The sequence below is a fragment of the Canis lupus genome, chromosome 28 (assembly GCF_011100685.1).
Source record: "Canis lupus familiaris isolate Mischka breed German Shepherd chromosome 28, alternate assembly UU_Cfam_GSD_1.0, whole genome shotgun sequence".
NCBI classification, from domain to species: domain Eukaryota; kingdom Metazoa; phylum Chordata; class Mammalia; order Carnivora; family Canidae; genus Canis; species Canis lupus.
In genome coordinates this window covers 41,251,406-41,278,182 of record NC_049249.1, presented here as the reverse complement: position 1 = coordinate 41,278,182, position 26,777 = coordinate 41,251,406, and the positions used below count along the sequence as shown (strand labels likewise).

The following is a 26,777-nucleotide window of genomic DNA, read 5'->3' as shown; positions in this document are numbered from 1 at the left end:
GCCTGTTTGATAATAAATCACGTAATACCAGCTTCTACTGGAGCCCCGGGGTCGTAGACACCCCCGGGGACAAGGTGAGAGGGAGGCCCCGGCTCCAGCGGGTGGGGGGGTGGGCAGTCCCCGGGAGGCTGCGGCCGAGCTCCGAGCGAGGACACGCACAGCCTGAGCCCGGCGGTACCCCCCCTTAGAGACCCCGGGGGTCACAGGGAAGGGGGGCAGCCTGGCGACAGCCCCGGCTCTGCGTGCGGCTCCGTGTCCGCCCAGGGCCCTGAGTGCGAGGGCAGGCTGCCACCCCAGCCCCGCGCACAGCCTGGCACCTTGTGGGAGCGCCTGCACAGCTGCCTTTGGAGGTGTGACCTGTGCCACGACGCCCGCCCCGAGGCTCTCCTGGGCTCCGGCCCGCAGACAGCTGGCGCTCACGGGGCTCCTGGGGGCTCAGGGCTACCGTGACCATCGTGTAGAGCCCCAGGCAGGCAGGGGGCCGTGGGGTGATGGGGGCAGGCTGCTGGCCCTGAGTCCCGATCCTGCCCCTTCCCCACGGACCTGGAGGGGCTCCCCGTGGCGCGAAGGCCCTGGGGTCCCTCATTCGGAGGGGGCTCCGGAGGCTTCTCGGAGTCAGGGGCCGCGGGGTAGCCTTCATCCAGTCGGCCATGTCCGCGGGGGTGGAGCCTCCAGGTGAGCATCCGGGGCGCAGGCAGGTGCGCGGCTGCTGCGGACGGCACGGGGAGCGGGACTGACACCGAGGTGGCGCCCAGCACTGACCGTCCCGCGTCCTTGGCTCCAAGCGCCGGAGGGACGCTGTTCAGGCCCGTTGGGCTTCCAGGGCCTTCGGCTGAATGGGGTGTGCGTGGCGTCCCTCCCCCGGGCAGCTACTCGGGCCCAACACGCACCTCACACGCTCTCAGAGGGTGGCAGATGCGCAGCTCTCAGCACCCACACGTGTACACACACACACACACACACACACACACGTGTAGACAAGGGAAGGAGGGGACACGCCGTGAGACCGGAGACCCTGGTCCCGTCCCTGACCTCCGTCCCGCATCCTCCTGGAGCGCGCCCCGTGTCGTGCGCTGAGGCCTGGGTGCCCTGACAAGGTGGCAGGCAGACGGAGCAGGTCACAACACCGCCCCAAGTGGACTCAGGAGGCTGAACCGATATCGAAACGCGAGATTTAATGTTTAATGTTGAATTTCTTTGGCTTGAGTCGGGGAGGTGCGCTCCGCTCGGCCGGGCCGCTGGGGCAGGGAGGACCGCGGCCGCCTCCCAGGGGCCCGGAGGGTCGGGGTGGAGCGGCCTCCCTGGCGCCGGCCCCGCCCGGTCCCCGCGTGCGGAAGCAGGAGCCCCCACCGAGGACGAGAGACGCACGTGATGCCATTAACCAGCCTCACAAGGACAAACAGTGCAAAATACTGTATTTTGTCTGACAGTTGTGCATCTACAGCGTGTACACAGCACGGCGTCGGCTCTCTGGGTCCTCTCGGCTACGGAAGCAGGCGGCCCGGCCGGACAGGCGGACACTGCCGGGCGGTCATCTGGTGGCCCGTCCGGGTGGCCTGTGAGGACGCGCGGGGCTCGCGGCGCGTGGGACGTCGTCAGGTCTACGGGAATCCCAGGAAGCGAGGCTCCTCGTGCTCAGATGCTGAGCGGTGGCCCTCGGACCCCGACACACCCCTGGCCCCCAGGCGTGCGTAGGACGGGCCTGCGCCTGGTGGAGCCCCGCCCAGAGCGCGGCCACGGAGGCGCCAGAGACGACGTCCATGGGGGCAATGACACGGGCGCTCCGATGCCTGGGGAACGCGGGCTGTGCGTGTGCACAGGTGTGCTGAGTGCATGTATGCGTGCACGCACGTGTGTCTGCACGTGTGCGTGGGCCTGGGGGGAGGGAGGGGGATGGCTGTGCACAGTCCTGCACACGTGTTCCCCGGGAGGTCAGGCCTCCATCCGTGGCCCTGCCTGCGGGATGAGCCTCGCTTCACTCACTGTCCTGACACCCGTCCTGAGTCGGAGCGTCGTGCCCGGGTGTTCCTGGAAATGCCAGCCCCCCTCTTCCCTGCCCTAGTGACCTCGTGGGGTGCGGTACGGTCCCGATAGAGGCTGGCGCGACAGGCGAATCTGAAGGGCTTTTGGGCATTTCCAGGAGGCGCGTGGCCCCTCAAAGACCCCAGCCAGCGCCCTGGAGCACGGTCACACGTGCGCCCGCATCACGGTCACAAGCCCCAGTGTCCGTGACGCTTCCAGGGCGGCCACATCAGGCGGAGGTGGCGACGTGGGCCCCCGACTCTGACGCGGGCCGGCGAGGGGCCAGTGGTGACTGCCCAGGTCCAGGGCACCTGTGCCGACCAGCAGGCTGCCCGTGCCTTGGAACCAGACCTAATGACACACACACTAGATGCTGGAGAAACCGGGTGGCACCTCCTGTCGCGGCCGGGGTGGCGGGGCAGGCGCCGGGCGCCACGGGTGTTTCCCTGCTCGGTTCCTGGGCTGCCCCGGGGACTGGGTGCCGCGGGCCAGGAGTGACCGGGACGCGGACGGCCCGTCTGGCCTCAGGGTTAGCGGAAGCAGGCGCGGCCCAAAGCACGTTCCCGCTGGGTCCGTCGCAGCGCAGGTCAGGGGCGCCAGCTGCTCCGAGAAGCGGGCCCTGCTGGCCTCCCCTGGTGGCCCAGCTCTGACCAGGCGCGTGCGTGGGGCGGGGACGGGGCAGCTACACGGTGGTCTCGTTCTTCCACGGCCCCGTCCGGATGTTGCCCATGCCGTTGGCGCTGAAGGACAGGACCTCACACAGGTCGCCCTTGAGCAGCCCGTTCTGGCCGGGGCCGCCGAAGGGCAGGGACTGTGTTCTGCGGAGCATCTCGAAGTGCGGCGGGCCGTGGGCCGACTCCCGGCCGGGCCGCAGGGCGCAGCCGTACAGCACCGAGCCCGCGTCGCTGCCCTCGGGCTGGCTGACCAAGGGGAAGGGGTCGGCCTGGGCGCAGCAGGCCAGCGCGTGCGCCCCCACGGGGCCCTCGAGCGAGCTGGGGGGGCTGTCCGAGCGCGAGCTGCGGGGGCTGCCGTCGGGGCTGGACGGGATGTGGTAGGCGTACTCCTCCGCCGCGGCTGCCCGGTGCCGGCCGAAGTAGGGAGGCTTAGTTCTGGCCTGGAGGCACCTGTGCAGGTGCGGGTCGTGCCCGAAGGCGTCCTCCTCGTGCACGTGGACGTGGGCCGCGTCCTCCATCAGCTGCTCGCAGTGCATCTTGGCGCAGCACGGCGTGGCTGGCGACAGGCAGTTGACATGGCTCTGGGCGGCCTGCAGGTTGGTCACCTTGCAGGGGCCGGCGGGCGGGGGGCCGAAGCCCCGCGGCTTCCCCAGACACGGCGAGTCCTGCAGGCAGGCCGCGTGCCCCAGGGCGTCCCCGTTGGTGTCGAGCGCGGGGCAGGCCCCGAGCTTGGCGCCGTGGGCGTCCCCGCGGGAGGGGCAGCAGGACCACCAGCAGTGCCACACGTCGTCCCGCTTGGCGCAGTGGTGGATGAGCACGAAGAGCCCCAGCGTCACGCAGAAGGCGCCGTACAGGCAGCTGAAGACCATGTCCAGGAAGTGGCCCTGGGACACGGCCAGCGCCCCGAAGGCCCAGGTGGCCGCGAACAGGAACAGCGTGAAGGCGGCGGCCCGCAGCTGGGCCTTCAGCGAGTGCTCGTTCTGCAGCAGGGAGGCGGCCAGGGCGTCGCAGGCGGGCAGCGAGCCGGGCCGGGCGCCGGGGCTGTGGCGGGCCTCGGGCACTGCCAGCCGCTGCTGCTCCTCCACGCGCGCCCGGAGCTCGTACCTGCGCTCCGGGTGGCGCCGCAGCTGCACGTAGGTGCCCAGGAAGTAGACGCAGGTGACCAGGGCGATGAAGGCCGCCGGCCCGTAGAAGGCGCCCAGGCTGGGCTCCCAGGCCATCCAGCAGCTGCGGGGGGGGGGGTGTGTGTGAGGGGGGGCGGGGGGGCAGACACACCTCCCGCTGCCGGCGGGGCCCTCACCCCTCCCTCCCTCCCTCAGGGGCCGCGGGCGTGTGCCCGGCGCTGGAGCCCGGGGAGCAGAGGTCAACTGAGGGCAAGGGGCGCTGGGCGCTGGGCGGGGAGGGGCCGCGGGCGCCGGGGGACTCACTAGGGCACGTCCTCGCTCTCCGTCCCGTAGTTCCTGATGTTCGTGGCGGCTGTGACCCCGCAGATGATGAAGGGCACCCCTCCGCTGACGAGGTAAAACCTGGGGGGCGGAGGGCCGCTGGGTGCCTGCGGAGCCGCCCTGGCCCCCGCACAGCCCTCTGTGGGCAACTGGGGCCTGTGCTGGACCCCACCCCCCACCCCTGGCCCTGCACCCCCACCCCACCAACCCCACCCCGCAACCTCACCCCCCAGCCCTGCAGCCCCGGCCCTGCATCACTGCCACCCCCCGCTGCAACCCCCGGCCCCCACACACCCCCCCCCGCCCCGCAAACCCCACCCTGTAAACACCCTGCCCCCGCACCCCCCCGGCCCTGCAACCCTGGCCCTGCATCACCATCTCCTGCCCCAGATACCCCGCAACCTCAGCCCCGCAACTCCACCCGCCCTGCCCCCCCGCCCCCCACATAGCCCCTCACCCCGCACCTCGCCTGCTCCACAACCCGCACCCCGCATTCCCCCGACCCCGCAACCACCCCCGCAAACCCTGCCCGCAACTTCCCCCCTCCTCGCCCCCCCGTCCTGCACACCCCGTCCCACCCCCAACCCCCGCCCCGCATCCCCCCTGCAACCGCTCGCCCTGCCACATAACCGTGCCCCCCCCCCCGCCCCCCCCTGCAACCCCCATTCCCCACCCCCCACACCGGGCAAACCCCGCCCTGCCATGTAATCCCCCCCTGCAACTCCTGCAGTCGGCCAGGTAACTCCGTCCCCCACAAACCCAGCACCCTGCAAACCCCCACCCTGCACGCCCCCGAACACCCCCTCCCCCGTAACTCCCCAGAGGGGCCTCTGCCCAGCCCTCCCCTCCCTTCCCCTCCCCCTCCCGTTCTCCCCCCCCCCACACCCAGGGCCCTGCCTGGCAGCCCGGCCTCTCCGCTGCTTGGGGCGCATCTGACCTATGACCCCTCCCCAGGACAGTGACCCGTGTGGACGGGAGTTGGCCCCACTCCGGGCCTGGCCGACCTTGGCAGCAGGGCCTGAGCCAGCAGCTCCCCCTGGGGACCATTCTAGGGCCCCCCCAGGCCGGGTCCTGGAGGAACCAGAGCTCCGGGCCCCACGGTGAGGGTCGTGGGCGAGGGGCAGCTGGCGGATGATGCCCCACGCTCCCGGCGGGCACCGCGGCTCTTTGTCCCCAGCGAGGGGATGACACGGGTCCCAGGCCTGCAGGTGGGAGCCCAGCGACCCCGGGGACTCTGTGCCTCCCCGAATTCTATATGCAGACAACGTGTCCTTCAGAACAGGAAAAATACAGACGCTTTCTGACAAAAATAAAACTGAGCGCATGTGTCACCAGCTGGCCTTCGGGAAACGCTGCGCTGCGACCTTCAGGCTGAAGGGCTACTGCACCAGACTGAAACCGGGGGAACGGGAGCACCCGGACGCCAGACATCGGGACAAACGGAACACTTTGCTTTCTCTTCGTTAAAACACACGTATACGGTTGTGTAAAGAAGCGAACGCTGCCGAGTGGAGCTGCCAGGGCGTGTGGGCGCGCGGACGGCGGGGGCCGGCCCCGCGGGGGCTCCGGCGCACACTTGCACGGACCAGCGTGACTCTCACTCCAAAGATACGGGAAGAGTCCGTGGACTTTGATCCCCAAGGCAACACGGAAGATTAATAGGCAAAGGGCTAAGAGATAAAACGAAATGTAGAAAAATATTAAAATAATTCAAAAGAAGGAAACAGGACAAGAAAGGAGAGGAGAAGGGAGAAAAGAGGTAAAACCAGAAAACAGGTGGCGAAGCGGAGCCCGAGGGCCCCCTCGTCCTGGACGGGAGGCAGAGGCGGCAGCTCGGGTCCACGGGAGACGCCCGGGGCCCCCGCGCCCAGGCTTCAGGGGAAAGAGAGAGGAAGGCCCCTGCGTGTCCGCGTCAGCACAGCCCACGGGGACCCGGCGCCCAGGGAGCCCAAATGGGAGGGAGCATCGCCCCTGGGACCTCAGGGGACTGGGCCAGAGCCGCATGGGAGGGACGGGAGGGAGGACGAGCGAGCGCACGGCAGCCGGGCCGCAGGGACCAGGGCCAACGGGGGCAGAGGTCGTCAGGTCAGAGGACAGGAAAGCCAGCCGGGACGTGGATGAACCCCACGCGGGTCCTTTAGAGCCGCCCGCAGAAGTGGCCAGCCGCTGGCCGCACCGGCCCGGAGCGAGAGCGAGAGGGAGGGAGGGGGGGCTCGTATGGTCCGAAGTCCCGGCCTGAGCCACCAGGCGGGAAGACACGCCGTCCTCACTGGACAGGTGTCCCGTGGCCGATGACGGGACCACGGACGCAAGATCCTAGGGACCCACGGGCAGCTCCCCGAGCTCGCGAGCAAGCGCAGCGGATCTTCCGGACACAAGGCCCGTGCATGCGACTCGGTTGTGTTTCGACCCGTGAGCGACGCTCGACCCAAAGAGACGATGAAGGAGACGATCCCGGTAAAGTCGCGTGAAAACGATCCGTGGGCAGGGAGCCCGGCCCGGGCGGCGCAGGACGCGAGCTGGGGGCTGGGAGCGTCGGATGCTGTGGGCGTGAGCGCGTCCGTGACCCCTACGGGCTCTGTGGGGCCCAGGCCGGCGCCACCGAAATTCCAGGGGCTGTTTTCCCAGAAATGGAAGAAGGATCCTACTATCCACACGGAAGGGAAGGGACGCGGGATAGACAGACCAGCCTGGCGACGCGAGACCCTGCGCCCCCTGTGCCCCTTGAGCCGCCCCGCCCGAAGGCCGGCCCCACACGGGGACGCGGGCTCCCAGCCCCGGCAGGCCGTCCGCCCGGCAAGGAGGCCCCAGGTGGGGGGGCAGGGCCCCCGGTTGCTGCACATTCCAGGTCACGTGAACCATCTAAACGGGTTTGGTTCCCCCAAAGCTGCACGGAGGGCGTGTGCAGACCCCAGCACGGCCACGGGGACAGCGGGGCCCTCGGCAGACCCCTGGGGCACAGCCCAGGGGCCACCTGGCAGCGGGGCCAAGGTCAGCGGTTAGACGACTGGGCCCTCGTCTCTCCAAAAGCTGTGTGCTCGGGGGCACACACCGGGTCCTGACCCACGACCACTTTCCTTTTATTTGTCGTCAGAAGTGAGACGGAGCCCCTGCCCGCCGCCGACCATGTCCCCCGCTCTGCCCCCCGAGGCTCTGCGGGGCCTCGGGCCGCTCTCTCGGCCTTGGCCGGGGCCCAGCAGCCCGAGCAGGGGCTCCCCCCTCCCCGGAAGGCTCGGGAGGGACATTCCTGCTGATGGGCCCTGCTGGGAAGGGGGCCGGGGTGCCGGGGGCCGTCGGGGGGTCATCGCTGGTAAGGACGCCTCCGGCTGGACGGGGCCGGCAGCGGGAGGGCACACGAGGGGCGGGGCTCAGGGAGGAAGGCTGGCCCAGTGTTGGGGCCCCACCAGCAGCCCCGGGCAGGGCCTGGGCGGAGAAGGCGGTGAAGGGGGCAGGCCCGCAGCCCAGCCCAGAGCCCGTGTCCCCCCTGCCCCCAGGGTCCGGCTGTTTGTACTAAGAAGGGGACACGGGGGGCGGGGGACAGGTGACAGTGGTTTCCAGACGGCACAGTGAGGGTCTAACGTGGCCGATGTATTACACGGTCCCCGAGCCCACCCCTGCTGGTCCAGGGCCCCCTGAGCCCCCGACCCACAGGGCACTTGTCCCCCGAGCCCTGGGGCCTCTGCTCCCAGAAGTGCCTGCGAGTCTGGTTCATTTTGTGCATGTGATGCTGTCGGACAGAAAGGTGCCAGAATGTTCTGAGGCTGCCATCTTGTTCTTCCATCAAGCAGAGACCAGGACAATCATTCTGAGACGGATTCTTACACCCAGGAATGGGGGCGCCCCAGCAGGGAACCCCTGCCTCCCTGGGCTGAGTGGGCAGCAGAAGCTCCGGGGCCCTGGGAATGGGAGGCGCCGGGCCCGTGGGCTGCAGCGTCGGGAAGCCCCGGGGGTCGGCGAGTCCTCCACCGGCAGGTGCACAGAGCTGTTTTCCCAGATGCCCCTTGCAGTTTGGACCTGGACTGAGCTCCGTCCAGGGGGCTGGGTGTCCGTGACCCAGGGCCCAGGCCACAACCCGATAGCGGCGTCAGCTGCCCCTCATGGCGACCACCTGCCCTCCCGGCACCCTCCCAGCTTGGCCAATAACTGCTCCCCAGCCTCGGGAGGCCCAGGCCCCATGGTCACCCTGGGGTTGGCACCCGGGCCGCCTCAGTTCTCCCCGCTGAGGAGCCGGTGCCTGAGCTCGCTGAGGTCCACGCGTGCGCTGTGGGCAGGCCCGGAGCAGTGACGCGTCCCCCGAGCTGTCTCCACAGCCCCTGGTGGGCACACTGGCCCCCGGCCTCACTGACTCGGCTGCGGCCCAGCACCCCCACGTCCCGTCCCCAGCCCTCGGCCCCAGCACCCACCCCCACCCTGGCCACCTGTGCACACTGGGCTGCCCTTGACCCGTTTCCCTGGAGCCCGTTTGCTGAGGCCCCGGAGGGGAGCCCAGAGCTGGCGGCTGCGGGCGCCCGGGGGGTGCGGGAGGCCGGGCACGTGCGCTTGGCTACCTGAGCAGGGGCTGCTTGGGGTACGGCGGGTGGTCTGCGCCCGGGCACGGCAGGGCCTTCTTGGTCACCTGCTTGTAGATGTTCCTGGCGGTCACCCCGATCCACAGCATGGTGGCCAGCGTGGAGTAGTGCAGGAGGATGCCCACCTGCAGGAGAGAGGTGGTCAGCTGCGGCCTGGGAGCCCGTGCGGTCCCCTGGGTCTGACCCTCCCGCTCCCCCTGCATCCTCAGGACAGTCACCAGCGACCGGGAGGAGGGCACGTGGGGTCCCGCGTCACAGGGAGGCGCGCGGGCACCCGGCCTGGTTCTGCTGTCCCGCGGGGAGCCGGGGCTGGGCACACACGGGCCTATGCGCACGATCCCCCGGGGGGTCCGCGTGAGGCTGGCCACGTGTGTGCCCCTCGGCAGCGTGCACTCAGCGCCCACCCTTCAGGCCTGCGTGCCCTGTGTCTGCGGTCGGCGTGGCCCAGATGTGGGCCCGGAGGGCTCCAGGGAGGGCGTCCTGTGGGCTCGGGGCTGGGCGGGCCGGGCGTCGCCTCCGGAGCAGCGACCAACTGTTGGCGTCTGCGGGGCACGCGGCCACGTTCCAGAAATGGCAGAGGAGTCCCGGGCAGAAGGTCCCCCCGACGGCTCTGCGGGCTCCTCCCACTGGCTCGCCGGGCCCCAGCTCTGTCCTCCCGCCCGCACATGGGGCCCACAGGGCCCACGGGGCCCTCTGTCCCTCGTCCCCGCTGCAGAGCTGGGCGGCACCGCAGAGCCCCAGGGGCTTTGCTCCCCAGGACGGGTCCGGTCCCGATGCACGTTTGCAAACGAGCGAGCGAGGGAGCCCGGGCCATGCTGCCTCGTGGACAGGGGTCTGGAGGCCACGGCGGCCTCCCGCGGGAGGACTGTCTCCACCGTGAAGCGACCGTTTCTCACGCCAACCTCACTCTCCTGACCTGGCCTCTCGGGACCTGGCCGGGCCCGGGCCGACCCCAGGCTGTCGACCCGTAGGCGCCGGGCCCCACGTGGAAGAAGACCCCTGGCCTCCGGGGCTCACCACCCAGGCTGGAGCGCGGGCAAGGCTCCCGGGTGTTCGGGGGGACTGGGCCCCAGGGGCCGAGAGCCGCGGGGCCCGGAGCGGCGCTTCCTCACCGCCAGGGGCCTGGCTCGGGGCGCGCTCGTGTGGCCGAGTGTGACCTGAACACGCGGTGGAGCTCACGGCTTGCCCCTCAGCAGGCGCTCATGGGCCGGCCGTTCCCACGCCCGTGCCCAGGCGCCCCAGATGTGCGGCCGCCCCTCGGCGTGCTTCCACGTGCGCGCTGGCGGCTCCTCGCTGCGGCCCAAGCGCGGGGCCTCCCTGGGAGGTGGCCGGCCGGGGGTGTTGGGCAGGGCTCGGAGCCGGCCCTCACTCCCGTTCTTTCCCAGGCACCTCTGCGGAGCAGCGTCCCCCGGGGCGTCGCCTGCCACCTGCGCCAGGGCCAGGTTGTCTCTTGGTGCGGACCCCACCAAGGACGGCACCAGCGCCCCCGGCTGTCGGGTGAGTAGGTCCCAGCAGCCCCTGCAGCCCTCAGCCAGTATCGACCTCCCAGAACGACGGCTGGAGGGGACCAGCTCGCCATCCCTGCTGCGGCCCAGGCAGGCGCACCCGCTGACAGACCGAAGACGCGGGTCCTCGCTAAGATGCTCTTTGGTCCCCGGGGCAGCCCCCCTCGGGCTCCCACCTGGGCGCTGGAGGAGACGGCCCTCCTAGAGGCCACTGTCCGTGTAGAGGCCACTGTCCACGTGGAGGTCACTGTCCACCCTGGAGGCCACTGTCCACGTGGGTCACTGTCCACATAGAGGTTGCTGTCCACCTAGATAGAGGCCACTGTCCATGTGGAGGTCACTGTCCACCCTGGAGGTCACTGTCCACATGGAGGTCACTGTCCATCTAGAGGTCACTGTCCACCCTGGAGGTCACTGTCCACCTAGAGGTCACTGTCCACCTAGAGGTCACTGTCCTTGTAGAGGCCACTGTCCACGTGGAGGCCACTGTCCTCCCTGGAGGCCACTGTCCACATGGAGGTCACTGTCCACCTAGAGGTCACTGTCCTTGTAGAGGCCACTGTCCACGTGGAGGCCACTGTCCACCCTGGAGGCCACTGTCCACATGGAGGTCACTGTCCACCTAGAGGTCACTGTCCACATGGAGGTCACTGTCCATTTAGAGGTCACTGTCCACATGGAGGTCACTGTCCACCCCGGAGGTCACTGTCCACCCTGGAGGCCACTGTCCACATGGAGGTCACTGTCCATCTAGAGGTCACTGTCCACCTAGAGGTCACTGTCCATGCAGAGGTCACTGTCCACATGGAGGTCACTGTCTGTGTCGAGGCCACTGTCCACCTAGAGGTCACTGTCCACCCCGGAGGTCACTGTCCACCCCGGAGGCCGCTGTCCATGTAGAAGGCCACTGCCCGCCTACAGGCCGCTGTCCACCTAGAGGTCTCTGCCCCCCTGGGCTGAGCTGGGGCCCGAGCAGGAGGTGGGGCGGGAGCTGGAGGGGGGAGCGCACAGAGCACCCCGGGTTTGGGGTCACTTGTCCTGCGCCCGGGGCCGCGGTGAGCAGCACAGGGAAGCGGCTGCCCGCTGGGGAAGGGCCTCTCCTGCGCCGTGTGGGAACCAACGGGTCTTCTCCCCTTGGAGACAAAAGCCAAGTGAGGCCACAGAGGGGGACGAAGACCCCTTGGTGGCTTGTTCTCAAGGCCGGATGCGCTGAAGAGGGGAGCAGAACCTTCCCGAGTTCCACGCGGGGGGTGGGCGGCTCGGCCCTGACCAGAGCCTTACGTGGCCGCGGTTGCGGGAGCAGGTGAGCCCTTCTCGTGCCCCTGCCGCCCCCACCTCCGGGGGGGACAGCTCCGGCCCTGTTCCTGGGACCGACACGGCTGGACGTGTCACCATAGGCCTCCGCAAGCTGCTCAGGCGAGAAGCCAACGATCCGACGTGAGCCAAAGGTGAGCGAGGCCGGGGGCCTCGTGTGGAGAGGCTGTGGTTCAGGCGCGGGGGTGCCGAGCCCTCCCCGGGGACGCGTCTGGACAACGCCGCAGGGTCCTTACATGAGCAAGACCGTTGGCACAGATGCCCCCCTGGTAGCAGGGTGGACAAACGCTTCAAATCTGTAGCGAAATGAGGAAGCGGACAGCACTCACCGCCTGGCACAGGATCGGGTACTTGGTGCGGTTCACGCCGCCGGCAAACACCGTGAAGGTCAGCGCCGCGTGGAAGCAGAAATTCAGGAGCGTGTGCCGTCCTTTCCGGCTGATCCGGATGGCGCTGCGGGAAATGAGGTTTCCCGTCAGGACCCGGCGTGCAAGTCAGCCCTCCTCCCAGATGCCGTGCTCCGTCCACACGGGGCGGAGCTGAAGGCCTCTCAGGGGTGACCGGGGGTCGGGGGAGCAACCCCAAGGGCCAGGCGGAGGGAGGACACAGTGAGTGGCCGGTGGGTCGTTCTGTGCTACGTCTGTCTGGAGCGCTCTGACGGGAAGGGGTTTGAGAAGTCTCCAAGCTACTCATTGGCCAGATGCTGACATTGAGCCCCGAGACTGACTTGTCTGGTCACAGAGACAGACGGTGGGAGGGACCCCCCGGCCTCACCTCCTGGCTCCCCAGACGGACGTCTTCCCTCTTGTGGAGAGGCCTGTCCTCAAAAAGAGGACATGACTGTGACTGAATGTTAGCAAGACCCCGACAGCCACACTTGCCCCTGGCCATCGCCGAGACCAGGCCTCACCTGGGCTGTGGCCACCACAGAGATTGCTCAGCCGATGCCTAGAACTCTGACGATGGCCACAGTGTCTCCATGGCCTGGGACATGTCCCAGCCTGACATGTCCATGACCCTGACCTTGGACATGCCCAAGACTCTGACCATGACCATGACCTTAGACACGCCCAAGCCTCTTCCCATGACCCTGACCTCGGACACACCCAAGCCTGTTCCCATGACCATGACCTTGGACACACCCAAGCCTGTTCCCATGACCATGACCTTGGACACGCCCAAGCCTGTTCCCATGACCATGACCTTGGACACGCCCAAGCCTGTTCCCATGACCATGACCTTGGACACACCCAAGCCTCTCCCCATGACCCTGACCTCAGACAAGCCCAAGCCTGTTCCCATGACCATGACCTTGGACACACCCAAGCCTGTTCCCATGACCATGACCTCGGACACACCCAAGGCTGTTCCCATGACCATGACCTTGGACACGCCCAAGCCTGTTCCCATGACCATGAATGACCTTGGACACACCAAAGCCTGTTCCCATGACCCTGACCTCGGACACGCCCAAGCCTGTTCCCATGACCATGACCTCGGACACACCCAAGCCTCTCCCCATGACCCTGACCTCGGACACACCCAAGCCTGTTCCCATGACCATGACCTTGGACACGCCCAAGCCTGTTCCCATGACCATGACCTTGGACACACCCAAGCCTCTCCCCATGACCCTGACCTCGGACATGCTCAAGCCTCTCCCCATGACCCTGACCTCAGACACACCCAAGCCTCTCCCCATGACCCTGACCTCAGACATGCCCAAGCCTCTCCCCATGACCCTGACCTCGGACATGCCCAAGCCTCTCCCCATGACCCTGACCTCAGACACACCCAAGCCTCTCCCCATGACCCTGACCTCAGACATGCCCAAGCCTCTCCCCATGACCCTGACCTCGGACACACCCAAGCCTGTTCCCATGACCCTGACCTTGGACACACCCAAGCCTGTTCCCATGACCATGACCTCGGACACACCCAAGCCTGTTCCCATGACCCTGACCTCAGAGACGTCCAAGCCTCTTCTCATCACTGTGGTTATGGCCACAGTCTGGGCTTTGCTCCTGACTGATTATGAGCTTGGCCCTGCCCCTGTCAGAGACTCCTCACATTTCCCAGGTCATCCTCCCTGCAGGCAGAGGTGGCAGGAAACCAGCTCAGAAGGAAAGCAACTAGACCCCCTCCCCCCAGGCTAAAGGGCACAATGCAAAGGTGGTGAGAGTTCTGGCAGCTACTGTAACTTCCCAAGGGTGTGGGCTCTTGAGCTGACCCTGCGCCGTCGGAGGAAGACGTAGGTCACCAGATTTGGTAAGAACACGGAGGCCACTGTGAGAAGACCCTGGTGGAGGCCTAGCCTGAAGGGCATGGCTGTCCTGGAGCGCTTGGCCACCCTCGGCTGCAGCGGGCCACCCCTGGTGCTAGGCAGGCGAATCTGAAGCACCTTCCGGGACCTCCTGTTATGTGAGGGTGGGTTTGCCTCTGCGGGTAAACGCACGCGATGTCGAGGCAAAGCGGGGCCTTACTTCTGGTGCACGATGTAGGTGATGACAGAGGCGAGGAGGCACAGCAGCATGACAGCGGTGCAGGCGTACACCACGGGGTGCAGGAACTCCCCTGGGTACTGGGGCAGGGAGAGGACAGTCTTCAAATCCTGGAAAGAACACAGACAGGCCGTGTGGGCCAAGTGGCCAGGGAACGAGGCGCCCGGCAGAGCCGCCTGGCTGCCCCCAGGTCTGGCCTCGCCCCTGCAGGCCGTCAGAGGTGTCTGCTGAGTTGGGTGGAGATCTGTGACAGGCGCCCCGCTCCCTCGGGGCCCACCTGGGTGAGGGCGCGGGCAGCAGAGAGGCAGCAGCACACGGCAGGTGCCCCAGATCCCACCCGCCCCGGCACCGGGAGATTGTGCTCCCTGGGATCACGCCAGCCCCTGGAGCCGACTCGGGCCGGTGGGGAAAGGGCGGTGGCCGTGACGGGGCCGTGTGGCTGGGCCCTCTGGAGCGCGCCGACCCAGGGTCGGGGGGCACGTCTCCCCACAGGGACGGGAGGCTGAGGGGCGAGGGCCCCGCTGGCGTGTGAACTGAGGGCATTTTGCCTCTTTGTCCGTGAGGGGGTGAGGTGAGCTCTCGCGGGGTCAGCACAGGCCGCCCTGGGGTTCCGGGCCCCGGGCCCGGGTTCCCGAGACGCCGCCGATAGAAGAGGCGCCAACCAAGCTCAGGGGGGTGCGGGCGGCCATGCACACCCCGCCGGGCACCCCGCTCCCAACCTGGTGATTCTGTGCGCTGAGCAGGCCCCAAGGGTGCAGAGCCTCCTCTGCCGCGGGCTCCGGAGGTGCAGAGAGGAGGCAGGGAGGCTGGGAGTCGGGAGCCTGGCCTTGTGCACCTCTGACCTCCGACCTCTGACCCGCGCGGAGCAGTGTTCCAGCCCGTCGTGTGCTGTAACTGCCGCGGGACAGGGAAGCCGGGCTGTGGACAGAAACGGAGCCCTACGGCTCAGGGGCTGGAGTCCTCGCGCCCCACGTGGCTGTAGTCACCCCACGGGCCTTCAGGGGGGCGACTAAGGCCACGGGGGGGTCATAGGGCGAGGCCTGGTTCCATAGGACCCGCGTCCTTAGCAGAGGGAGACGCGCCCAGGACCTGCCCGGAGGGAAGGCCGTCGGAGGACACGGCGAGAAGGCGGCTGTGTACACGACCGGGGGGTGGCCTCGGGGGAGACCTGCGACTCCTGGACCTTGGACTTCCAGGCTCTAGGACTGAGGGGTGGGTCGCGTCTTAACGGGCTCAGGGGGCTGGGGGTTGGGGGCCGGTTATGGCCGTGCCCTCCCCGCCCGAGCCGGTCACGGCCCCCGCGGCAGATGCGCACGCTCGACCGGGGTCTGCTCCTGCTCCCACTTTGCAAGTCAGAGGGTCAGAGCGTGAGACCCTTTCTTGGCCTCTGGCCTCCTGCTCTGAGCCGCCCGCTCTGCTCCCACGGCCCTGGACCTGCCCCGCTGGGGGAGGCAGGTGGGCGCTGGTGCCCCTAGAGGGCCGCCCGGGGCCCCGTGAGAGCGTGCCGAGCCGTCCAGCTGTGACAACAGGCTGGTGGCCGGTGGGGGAGGGGGTGGTCTGCAGCCTCGCCAGCTGTGCCCGAGGCGGGTGCACCCACCCCGGGCTGACACGGGCCCTGGGTGCGCGATGGGCTCCTCCCGGGGCAGTGAGGGCGGCAGGAAGCGGCTGGTGCTCCTCCAGGAGGGCACCCGGCCTGGGTCACGTGGGAAAAGGAGAGAAACTGGCCCTCGCAGGACTTGGGCTCGCCACGGCCGGGACGGCGCCGCGTCCCAGAGCTTTCCTGGTGGACCACATCCTGCCGGGGCAGCGAAGACGAGGCCTCGGGCTGTCGGGATTTCCAGGGAGCGCGAGGGCCACCCTAGTGTCCGGCCGTGGCCTCTGCACCCCGATCTGGCTCTGCCCGGGGACGTTTCCGAGGAGAGCTCCCAGCGGTCTTGGCAACAGCAGATGGAGTCCCGTCACCAGGGAGAAGGTGCCGAGCGACCTGGACACCAAGGGACTCCTTCCAGCTGGCCGCGCGGGAGGACCGACTGACTCTCGAAGCCAGAAGTGGGATCCCTGACCCAGCACATGGCCAGCTGCAGCCGAGGCGGGAGGGCGTGTCACTGGGTAGACTGGGGACGGCACGATGGCGGCGCGCCAGGAAGCCTGAGGGCAGGTGCGGTTGCGCGTAGGGCGTAGGATGCCAAACCCCAAGTGCCAGGGCGTCATGAGCTCAGGAGGGAAGACAGCCGAAGGACGCCAGCCTCGCGGTGGCAGGGCCACGTGGAGGGCCCGCCGGCCTGGGCCGCATGGCCACTGCGCAGGCTGCTCCCCGGGGCACACACCTGCCAGGCCTCCGCCCCGCGGCGTGAACGTGCGTCCCCGGGGCACCGCTGTGCCGGTGAAGACACGGAGCGGGGCCGGGAGGTCGCGGCCAGCTTGTGGGCTTTCCGGGCTCGCTGCTCCCCTCGGCTCCCTGCCTGCTGGAAGCGCTCTCGCGTCCCGACTCCATCCCAACTTCCGAGCGCGAGGGACCCTCCCTGTGGCCCTGGGGGGACGAGGGTTCAGACGCTTGTCACCTTCAGCCTCCTGCCAATTGTAAATCGCTGCAAAAGTCGAGGAGGGCACGCTTTCCTGGTCTGATCCTGATACGGAATCGTCTTCTTGTGGCCGTTCCTTCTGGAATTCCCTGCTGCCCACCGGGAGAGAGCCTGGCAGGCCGTCGACAGGCCTCAGCACGCCCCAGATATGCCCAGGCCCTCGCCCGCGTCGTAGTCCCTGTCACAGAGCAGTGGCTTCTCACCCTGGGTCTAAGCACCCTGACGCTCCTGACCTGAGGCGCCCTGGCTGCTGGGACGGGCTCCCTGAGCGCGGAGCCGGTGCCTTGGGTCGGGGCCAGGGGTGGGCGCGGCCCTCCGGGGGCTCACGGCCCCTCTGGGGGCTTTGCCGGGCGCTGCCACTGCTCGTCCAAGGCCTATGCCCTCCTGCCGCGTTGGCAGCCCCGAGTCCTGGCGGGGGTGGGGGGCCGAGGGAGCAAGCACGCGTCCCAGAGCAGCGATGCCCAGCCCCGCGCCCTGCACCCCATGCCCCCTGCGGCGCCCAGGCCTGCATCGGAGACGTCACGCTCAGCACGTCCCACCCGCCCAGGAAACCAGGCCCCGGTCGTGCCGCCGGATGATGCTTCAGGGCGATGCTCCAGACGCAGCGCTTCCCGGGAACGGCCCTGGCCCCACGCAGGCCCCACGCACCCGCCTCGGGGGCTCCTCAGCCCAGGGCCGGGTTTTGAGTGAGGTGGTGCCGGGGGGCAGGGGGGGGCTTCCTGGCCTCGAGCTCTGCAGCAGCAACATCTGCTTTATGAGAAACGGAGCTTCAACCATCGGGGCTCCTGGGTTTCTCCTCCGAGTTCCCGACCGACTGTGCCTTCTCTACATTCTTGAGGTGACATTTAAAGCTCCAAGTAGGTAATGCGAAAGGGAGGTATTTTATATGTTAAAGTTCACGCGTGTCCCGGCTCCTCCTGGAGGACCTGCTTCACTAGCGTCCCACGGACGGGGTCCTTGAGGGGTGTGGACGGGCCCGCACGGAGCTCGCATGGAGACGCCGGGCTCGGCCGCAGATCCCCTCCTGCCGGGGCCCGGCCTGGGGAAGACGCCGCGCCTCCTGCCAAATCCGGGCTCCGTGTTCCCTCGGACGGGCCGTGCTCCCGCGGAGCCCGGAGGCTCAGAGCCCGGCCGGGTTGGCTGGAGCTCTCCCTCCTCTTAGGCTTTGCCTTCCTTGCACGTGTTATTATTATTTGAGTGGATGTATCCTTTTTGGCATGTTCTGCAAACAATCGACTTGAGGGTTGAGAGAGACAAGAAGAGAGAGGAAGGAGGTGCTGTCGTCCGATCCTGACAGGGCCTGTGCCGGCCGCGGGGCAGGGAAGGGGCTGCCTCGGCCCGGGGGGCGCGGACGGTGCCGGCGTCCCCTCTGCCTCCGCTCCGGACCGACTGAGACGGATCCCGTTCCTGGTCTCCGGCGTCCTTTGTGTTTTTAACGATCGTCGCGGCTCATCGATCTGTCAGCCTTCCGCGGCAGCGTCCCGGGGGAAAGGCAGAGGCAAAAGGTAAGTAATTTATTCATTTGGAGCACAAATTACCCTAATTGGACATCACATTTGTACAGTGTGTTACACTTTTCTCTGGGAGGGGAGTGTGGGAAATAGCACAGGCTCGCCTGCTGGCCTCAGGTTAATGCTCAGGTGGGCGTAGGGGTGACATTTCTGGGACGAAGGTAAGCTCAAAAGTTTTTAGAACGTTAAATATGAGGCCGAAGAGCTGGTGGGGTGTGGGTGCTTGTACGTGCCTGCAGGTGTATATAGGTGCTTGCGGGTGCTTGCAGGTGGTTTCAGGTGATTGCAGGTGTTTATAGGTGCTTGCAGGGGGTTGCAGGTGGTTTCAGGTGTTTGCAGGTGTTTGCAGGTGTTTGTAGGTGGTTGCAGGTGGTTACAGGTGTTTGCAGGTGCCTGCAGGTGCCTGCAGGTGCTTATAAGTGGTTTCAGGTGTTTGCAGGTGGCCTGCAGGTGTTTGTAGGTGCTTGCAGAGGGTTGCATGTGCCACAGGCGCCTTGTGTGGCCGGCTGGAGGTTATGAGGGTGCAGCCTCGACGAGCTGTGGCGTGTGCACAGGCCAGGCTGGGTCCTGCCCAGCTCTGCCTGCACAGCAGTGTGGTGGGCACCAGGCAGGCTTCTGCGTCTCCACCCTGCAGCTACCCCTGGTCTTTTCAGGGATCTCCATTCCACTGTTGGCTTTTCAAATGTGGGGTGCTTTTGTGCAGAAAAGGGGTGTCCTGAGCATGCTGTGTCCTTGGGATCCTGTGCTCCGAGCACAGCCAGGGCAGGTCTTGCTTTCTATCCTTCCAGCCCCTGCTGGATGTGGCAAAGGACAGTCTGGCGACACGGAGGCCAGCCCGAGTTCAGGGCAGGTGGGGCTCTGCGGGGTCCTCGGCTGCTGCCGGCACCTGCTGGGCCAGGGCCATGTCACACAGAAGCCACCCAAGGGAGGTCTCGGCCCCGAGGCTCAGCATCGGTAAGTGGGGGATCTTGTCCTCTGAGATCCGCTTGGCGCCCCAGCGACCAGGGGAGTCCCCGGCACACCTCGTGGCCTCGGGAGATGTGGCCGGAAGGCAGAGCTTGTGCAGCGTGAACGTGGTGACCACACGCTCCTCAGGCCACCAGACCCACATGCTGAAAGGAAACAGGGAGAAAGTGCACAACTTTGGACAACTTCTTACTCCCTTCTGGCGCCTGTCACGTGTTCCCTTGGGGGAGGAAGTGTGAAGCTCACAGGAGGATCACGAGGTGCCAAGGAACATGCATTTTGGTCGCTGCTTGAATTTGGACACTAGCGGGGCCGCTGAATGCACACACTCACATGCACACACACAACTGCCCGTGCACACACGCACACACATACACGTGCATATGCACACACACGCTCACACAAGCACACACCGCAAGTGCACACGCACACACGTGCACATGCACTACACATGCACACACGTGCACAAGCACACACGCACACGTGCACACAGACATACACACACAAGTGCACACGTACACGCACACACATAGACACACGTGCACACGGGCAATACACGCTCACGTGCACTCACACAAGTGTACACGCATGCACACAGAAATGCACATGCACACATGTACGTGCAGGCACACACACAAGTGCACGTCCACTTCTGTTGGCTCACAGCTGTGATGGAGGCCTTGGTCCTGCAGGCCCAGGCTGGGGAGTGTCGGGTGTGTGTGCGTGCATGGTCCTGCCGGAGCACCAGCTGGGGCGCACGTCCAGGAGGGAGGCACAAGCGTCTGCGGGGCCCCCCGGGTGCCTCCAGGGGACCACGTGGCGTCACCCAGGAGCCAGAAGGCTGATTGCCAACCGCAGGCGTCAGGGAAGCCGACCGCCAGCCCGAGGCAGGTGCCTCGCAGGTGAGTGTGGCAGCGTGGGCCGGGCAGGTTGGGCCGCCCTGCTGGCCGCAGCCTCTGGGTGTCCTCCCCGTGTCGCCTGGGCCCCAGGGGTGAAGCTTGCACTGGAGCTGCCCCACGCGGGGCTGCCTCCCCATGTCTTTGGAGACTCTCCAGTGAAAATGTTATTGAGAATAAAAACCGAACAAATTGCTAAGACTCCAAACCCTCTGGGCAAGTGTAACCCGCCCGTCTCCACTGTCCTGGACTGGCCGGTGTCAAGAGGCTGGACCAGGGCAGCACTGTGCATGGACGCCGTCACCGGGGATGGGACGCCGGGTGGACGTGCTTGGGGGCCGGGGTCAGAGAGGAAGAAGCGCCAGGGCAGCCACTCCGGCCGGGCCCGCCCCTGCCCCGGCCCTGCAGGCCTCCTGGCTCACGCTCCGTGTGCCGACAACGGGCTCCACTTTGCAAATAAGGCTCTAACCTGAGGACGAAAAGCCAAGAAACAGGCCGACCTAGAGGCCCCAGGTGCGTCGGGTGAGGCACCGCGGGCAACAGGCTGTCCCTTAGGGAGCCCGGCCAGGCTGGGGGCCTCCCGAGGAGCCGCCGAGCCTGATGCACAGCCTCTAGGGCGTCTGGCGTCCTCCTGGCCGGCGAGGCTTGGGGCGGCCGTGTGGACGCGCGATGCTGAGTCCTGGCAGCCAGCACCGACCTTGTTTGCGCGTCTCGAACGGAACAGGAAGGAAACAAGTGACTCAGACAGACCCCCCCTTAGGAAGCAGACAATCGGGTGTGCATTTGACTCATTGCTGGCGTCCGCGCCACGGCCGCTGCCGGCCACGTGTCCCGTGGCCATTGGCATTCCCTGCACGCGCTCTGGGCCCTCCGCGGTCGCCGTCCCTCACACGCGCACACACACACACACACACACACACACACACACAATGCATTATTTACTCGGCCCCCAGCCTCCCAGGATCCAAGCTGGCAGCGACCACACGGAGGCTGCACAAGCCTTCACGACGATCCCCCGTGGCCCTGCTCGCTGCTGACAGCGGCCGTGCCCCCTTTCCTGGCGAGAGAAGCGTCCCCCCCCCTCCCCGTGTTTGCCGTATGCGCTGCTGAAGCTCACCCACGTCTCCCCGCCATTCGGCCAACTTTCCGAGGGGAAGGGTCTGGCGGGCCACAGTGGGAAGGCCGCACGACAGCCTGGGACGGAGGGCGGGGGCCCAGCCGGGGGTCGTGGGCCTGAGCCCTGGGGGAGGGACACAGGCCCGCGTGTCCTCCCCTGGCTCCACGGCTCCACATTGCGGCACGCCTGCCACTAATTAGTATGATCGACGCCGAGCGAGCCGACCTCAGAGCAGCCCGCAGGCAGCCCCCGGGACCGGGGACCCAACGCCACTACCTGACCGTGCGGTGGCCCCACTGATGGGGTGGCCGCCCTCGGCGCTGCTGGGCCCCGCTGCCCGGTGGGGCACGTACTCACCATGAGCCCTGCGAAGTGAGTGCTGGACGGAGGGGGGTCGCCGCCGAGCCGCTTATGTGGCACCCTCTTCCCCGCTGGCCTCCATGGCCGTCCCGAAGGTCAAGGTCCCACACAGTGGCCGTGGGGTCGGGCCCCGGGCCAGGTGCCTCGGGGCGACCGTGGGGCGGGTGATGGTCAAGAGGCCGTCCCCATCTGTGAAGACAGGGCACGGTCAGGGCAGGGCGGAGGGTCCCCTGGCCTCAGCCCCCGCTGGCCCCACGCGGCCGTCCCACCCTGGCTCGGGGCACGCAGCGGCGGCGGCTGGCCGGGGACCCGGGGCGGGACATGAGAGCAGACGCTGCCGCCCGCCCGGGAGCCTGTCCAACGGGGGAAGGCAGGGCTCAGAGCCCCGCGACATGTCCGTCAGGTTCCATCAGGAGCAGAGCAGACCCGGGATCCGCCTCCTGACGGGCAGCTGCGTGGGGCCGGCACACGCGGGGGCCGGGGTGGCCCCCCAGACGCCCCCGGGGCCCAGCCGCTCGCCCCCGGGAGCCCGAAAGTTGTCAGCGTCCGCATGGGGCTCCGTGGCGGATCCGATGTGGGGGAGCTGCCCCAGCCCGGGGAGGGGGGCGCCCAGGGCCGGGAGCCGCAGGGGGCAGGTGCTGGGGTCCGGGGCCCCCTCGCCCCCTCGTCCCGCGCCCCCGCCCCCGCCCAGGCCCACCCGCCGCGCGGCCCGAGCCGCAGCTCAACTTCTCACCTATTTTGGCAGAAGCAGCCGGAGCGGCCGCGGCGCGCCCCGGGGAGGCGAGCGGCTGCGGCGGGGGCTCGGGGCCCGGGGCCGGGCTGCCATGGCGGGGGGCGGCCGCCGGCGAGCCCGCCGATCAACAGATTGCGGGACCGCAGCCCGGCGCGGGCTCCGCAGCCCAGGGGATGAGTCAGAGCCCGCGGCGGCAGACATGCGAGGCGATGCTCCGCGGGCGGCCTCCGGGGCTCGGGCGGGACCGCGGCCGCCTCTGCGCCTGCTTGGAGGGCGGGCGACAGCCGCCAGCCGGGGACGGGACCGGCCGCGAAGCAGGCGCCGTAACCATGGGGACGGGGGAGGCGCCGGGCGGTGGCCGCTCCCGCTCCCCGCTCCCCGCGCCCGCAGTGGTTCTTCCCGCGCCGCCCGCCACACTGCGGAGCCGATTTAAAGGGACAACCAGCCGCTGTCGCCTTGGCTCCCTACAGAACCAGACTCCGTTAGACATCTCCCCGAAGGGAGGCGGGGGACCGGGTGGTTTTATTTTATTTTATGTTTTGCAGGAAATCCGTGTCTGTTGAGGCTCAGGAACGGACACGTGAGCAAGAAAATTGATTTCAGAGGGATTCTCACGGGCCTTGTGTTAGAGTAGCCTCCAGTCCCTGTCCGCAGGAGGTGAGCCCACCTTGGGTCTGTCCCCCCGAGGGCCGGCGGGGTGACCCTGCCGGGGGGTGGGCCGTGCCCACGCAGAGGGGACCCCCTGCCCCAGCCCGGGGTCCCGGCCCCCAGCCCCGAGACAGGCCGGGTGCCGGGAGGGCGACGGGGCTGAGGGCAGGCGTGAGCCCAGGGGACGGGGACCCGGACGGGCGAGGGGGGACCCGGGGTTCCAGCCCCGAGCCCCAGGCAGCTGTGGTGGGGGCCCCGGGGAGACCCCCGCTGTCCCCTCTGGGCGGGAAGGTCGTGACACTGGGGCCTGCTTGGAGAGTCGCTGGGTTCAGGACGCCTGGGCCCCGATGCCGGGGGGTGACATCCTTCAGGGTGAAGCCTTCAGGGGGCCCTGCCTGAGGGGCTGCGTCCTCGGCTCCTGGGGGTCGGGTCGCTGTGAGGATCCCGGGCTCCCGACCAGGGACGTGAAACCCGAGGGCTGCACGGATTTTCCGGTCGCCCAGAGAGCGAGTGTCAGCGTGGGCGCCCCTTGGGCCCCGACCACCCTGCTGCCCTGGGGTTGTACCCCCAGAGCTCGAGGGGTCGAGGGCCCCGGTTGGTGCTTCTGTGTGAGTGGGGGCAAGCGGAGGGCGGGAAGGCCCGCAGCCCCTGACGACCCCCAGCCCCTGACCACCCCAACCCCTGACTGCCCTGTAGCCCCCGATCGCCCCCATCCCCCAACCGCCCGCAGGCCCCTCCACGCCGACTGCCCACAGGAACACAGGTCAACTCCTCACCACCTCTGGGGGCTCCCAGCCCAGAGACGATGGGAGGACAGACGCCTGGGGGAGTGGGAAGGCCACAGAGGAGGGGGTTTGCGGGTGGCCACGGCCCCCTGCTCCGTGCGGAACCCCATGTGCTTCCCCACACGGCCTGTGCTGTGCCCTGGCCTCGGAGCAGGGGTTGTAGGGCCGGGACCGGGGCCTCCTGCATCCCGAAGAGGTGGCTTCTGGGAGAACTTACAAAGATGCATTGGGAGGCAGAGGGTGGGGCCAGCCAGCCCTGGAGGCCCCGCAGAAGCCCCCGCCCCGGCCAGGGCGCAGCACCACCCGCGTGCCTTGGGCCCCCGGGAGGCACGTGCACCCGGACCTTTGTGGCCTAGACGCGGGTGGGGGGAGCGCCCAGAATCCCAGTGTTAACCTGGTGAAGGTGGGGGTGTCCCTTTGGAATTGCTGGGCAGGCCCTCATCAGCGTGGGGGGGCACAACGGAGGCCTCTGGCAGGTGCCCTGCCCCCCACGGCTGCCCTGCCAGCCCACCTGCAGGCTGCCGGGTGCCCCGGCCTGGGGGCTGCCCCCAAAGGGCGTCTGCGGCAGGTGGGGGCGAGGGCCAGTGGGTCTGCATGTCACGCGCCTGTGAGATGGGGAAACCGAGGCACCAGCAGTGGGTGCTCCCGCTGCCGCGCTGCCCGGGGGGGCCGGGGATGGCGGGTCCAGTGCTCGGTGTGACCGTCCGCCGCCGAGAGCCTCAGACCTTCCCTCCAAGGCAACAGCGTCCCGGGCGTGGAGAAGCCGGGGCCCCACTGGGTGTGACTGTGGACGTCACAGGCGCCGGCCCCCCGCGTTGCACCCAGAGCCTCAGGGTGACCCTGGCGGTGAGCCCCGGGCCCTTCACCCTGGGCTGCGGGTGCCCTGGTTTTGGGAGCGTGGGGCTGGCGCGGGAGACGGTTGTCACGCACCTGTCGTCCCTCCCAGGGCGGCAGCCTCATCTCCTCGACGAGCGAGTGACCCCTGGACGCGGGCAGCCCCGGGGACTCGGCCGGCACACCCGCCGTCTCCCGGGAAGGCCGGCCACCCGCACGGTCCGGGCTCAGGCCTCCGCGTGAAGAGCTCCCACGGCCGACGTGGGGCCGCGCTGTCCTCGGGGGAGGCCACGCCGACCTCGGCACGTCCAGCTCTGACCTCCTATCTCACGCCCGAGCCGCTCGTTCAACCGAGGGAGGTTTTTTCCGTCTGGGGGAGCTTGCTTGTGACGCGGAGGTGGGCGGCTGGTGGTTTCCGTGCGGGCCGGCTGGACGGGCTGCTCCGCCTGCGTGGGGCCTGCTTGCCGGGGTGGGGTGGGGGGTGGGGGGTGGAGGGTGGGGGCCGGGCCTGCCCTGCTGCTCCTCCCTGCTGAACGGCCAGGGTCCTAGAGCCCTGGGTCCCCATGCCCAGGCCACGTGCTCGGGGGTCAGGGTTTCTCTGCACCTGCTGCCTTGGGGACCCGCAGGTGTTCGGGGAGAAGAGGAAACGGTTCAGGGGAGGCTGGTGGGCCTCGAGGTTGGCCTGAGTGACGCGGCCTGGGGATGTCATGAGGACGGAGCGGCACGACGGGGCTCAGGGAGCTCAAGTGTGCGCCCGCTGCCCTCCATCTCCCGCGAGTGCCCAGCCCCCACCCGCGCCCAGATGGCCTTGGAGCCCCTGGCAGGTGTGCGCTTTCCTGCGTGGCCCGGGCCCTGGGCCCGAAACAGAAGCCCCGGGACGCTGGGGACGCGCCTCCGGGCCCGGGGGCGGGGGGCGGGGGGGGGGCGGGCAGGACGCGCGTGCAGCCTTTCTCACCGTGCACTTAGCATCCAAGCCTCACGGAGCGGAATTAAAACCGGCTCTCCCGTTGCCGTGGCAACCAGCCCCCACCCCCAGGCGTCAGTTTGAGTTTGTGCCGAGCGTTTCTAACAAAGATTTGCAGCAACAGATTCATTCTGCCCTGAAGTGAAGCCCAGTTTGAGACCAAACAGTAAAAGTAACACACGTGTCGGGCCCCAGGAGCACCCAGGCGGCGTCCAAGCCGCGGGGCGGGGAGGCCACGGGGAGGTCACCGGGCATTTTGCACGACTTCCCGGTGACCGTCCGTGGTTGGCGGGGAGCAGAGTGTTCGGGCCCTGCCGGATCGGGCCTGGGCGGTTTCTGCTGTGGGAGGTGTCCTGCGGGGTCTGCGCCCTCATGCGTCTGGGCTCGGGGTCGGGGGTCGGGGGTCGGGGGCAGGCCCACCTCGGGCTCCCCGGGACACAGGTGGGTGGCCCTCGGCGACTGAGCACCTGGGGGCCGCTGGCCATTCCTCGGGTGCATCCTGATGGCCCCCTGCAGGCACGGGGGGCGGGCGGGGTGCTGAGGTCCCTGGTCACTGGTGCATGATTAGTCCTTTCTCCTTGAAATCACATTTTTTCTTCTTCCTCGTCTTCTGGCCCCTGGGAGTGTCCTTCAGGGGTGCGTCCTGGAGCCGACGTGCTGGGACGAGGGGTCTGCGGGCCACAGGGCTCCAGGTGGGCCGGACTCGCGGAGCGGGCGAGGGGGGTTGCTCTGGCACTGCTGGGGGCCTGTGGGCGCTGCTCCGCCCGGAGGAGGTTCGCCTACGGAGGAGGAACAGCTGGGATGCTATTCGGGACCAGGTGGGGAGGGCGGGTGTGTGAGGAATTGCCGCTGGTTCCGAGGCACTGGGGAGTCATGGTGGGTGTCGGGGAGAGAGCAGCCCTCCGCGGCGCCGGACTGTAGGTGTGCCAGGGCTCGGCTCCGGCTCCTGGGCCAGGGCTGCCGCCCGAGGCCGGTCATCGTCCTCGGGGGGCCTCCTCCTGGCTCTGCTGACCCCCGTGCGCCCCACGGCCGCGCTGCAGCCTGCCCCACAGTGGGCACCGCGCGGTGGGAACGCACGTCCGTCGGCCGGCCCGTCGGAGGACACGCCAGGGCTCCCTCGGGAACTGAGCACGCTGCTTGCCGGCGGCCGGCGACCCTGTCGAGGCACAGACCGGCCGGCGATCCGCTCGGTGCAGGTTCTGGGCGGCCGTGACCGCATCCGCCCACTGTGGCCCCCAGGCCCCCGGGCTGTGCAGACGTGCACACGACGGTCCCGGGCACGCAGGGGGAGGCCGGGCGCTCCACACGGAGTCGGGCCCAACAGGCCGTCCGAGCCCAGGGTGCAGCACACA

The 26,777-nt window shown here is 68.4% G+C and overlaps 1 protein-coding gene and 1 long non-coding RNA gene across 5 annotated transcripts; one reads left to right on the top strand and one right to left on the bottom strand.

Annotated features, from left to right (window-relative positions):
- Positions 1 to 1,398: 1,398 nt before the first annotated feature.
- ADGRA1 (adhesion G protein-coupled receptor A1) lies at positions 1,399 to 22,278 on the bottom strand. Of its 2 annotated transcripts, XM_038579186.1 has the most exons (7): positions 22,195 to 22,278; positions 21,459 to 21,650; positions 14,012 to 14,139; positions 11,858 to 11,981; positions 8,689 to 8,834; positions 4,124 to 4,222; positions 1,399 to 3,923 (listed from the first exon to the last, which is right to left on the bottom strand). In XM_038579186.1, exons 2-7 carry the CDS (start codon positions 21,459 to 21,461, stop codon positions 2,705 to 2,707), a joined length of 1,719 nt encoding a protein of 572 aa, XP_038435114.1. In that variant the 5' UTR covers positions 21,462 to 21,650; positions 22,195 to 22,278; the 3' UTR covers positions 1,399 to 2,704. The 2 variants fall into 2 exon arrangements, with proteins under 2 accessions (XP_038435114.1, XP_038435115.1); XM_038579187.1 differs by lacking the exons at positions 21,459 to 21,650; positions 22,195 to 22,278 and adding an exon at positions 14,749 to 14,916.
- On the top strand, positions 14,900 to 24,921 carry LOC119877703. Of its 3 annotated transcripts, XR_005380800.1 has the most exons (6): positions 14,900 to 18,116; positions 18,911 to 19,076; positions 19,755 to 19,990; positions 22,740 to 22,851; positions 23,214 to 24,473; positions 24,574 to 24,921. It is a non-coding gene; the product is annotated as an uncharacterized LOC119877703 (long non-coding RNA). The 3 variants fall into 3 exon arrangements; XR_005380799.1 differs by having other exon boundaries at positions 19,781 to 19,990; positions 22,740 to 24,473; XR_005380798.1 differs by having other exon boundaries at positions 22,740 to 24,473.
- The last annotated feature ends 1,856 nt before the right edge of the window (positions 24,922 to 26,777 follow it).

Bases quoted from the DNA above. Each gene is read 5' to 3' on its own strand.
- ADGRA1 (XM_038579186.1), bottom strand. The intron at 4,223-8,688 runs GTAGCCAAGCGC...TCCGCCCCCCAG, and splicing joins CCCAAGCAGCCCCTGCTCAG to GTTTTACCTCGTCAGCGGAG. The intron at 3,924-4,123 runs GTGAGTCCCCCG...CCCCCCCCGCAG, and splicing joins GAGAGCGAGGACGTGCCCTA to CTGCTGGATGGCCTGGGAGC.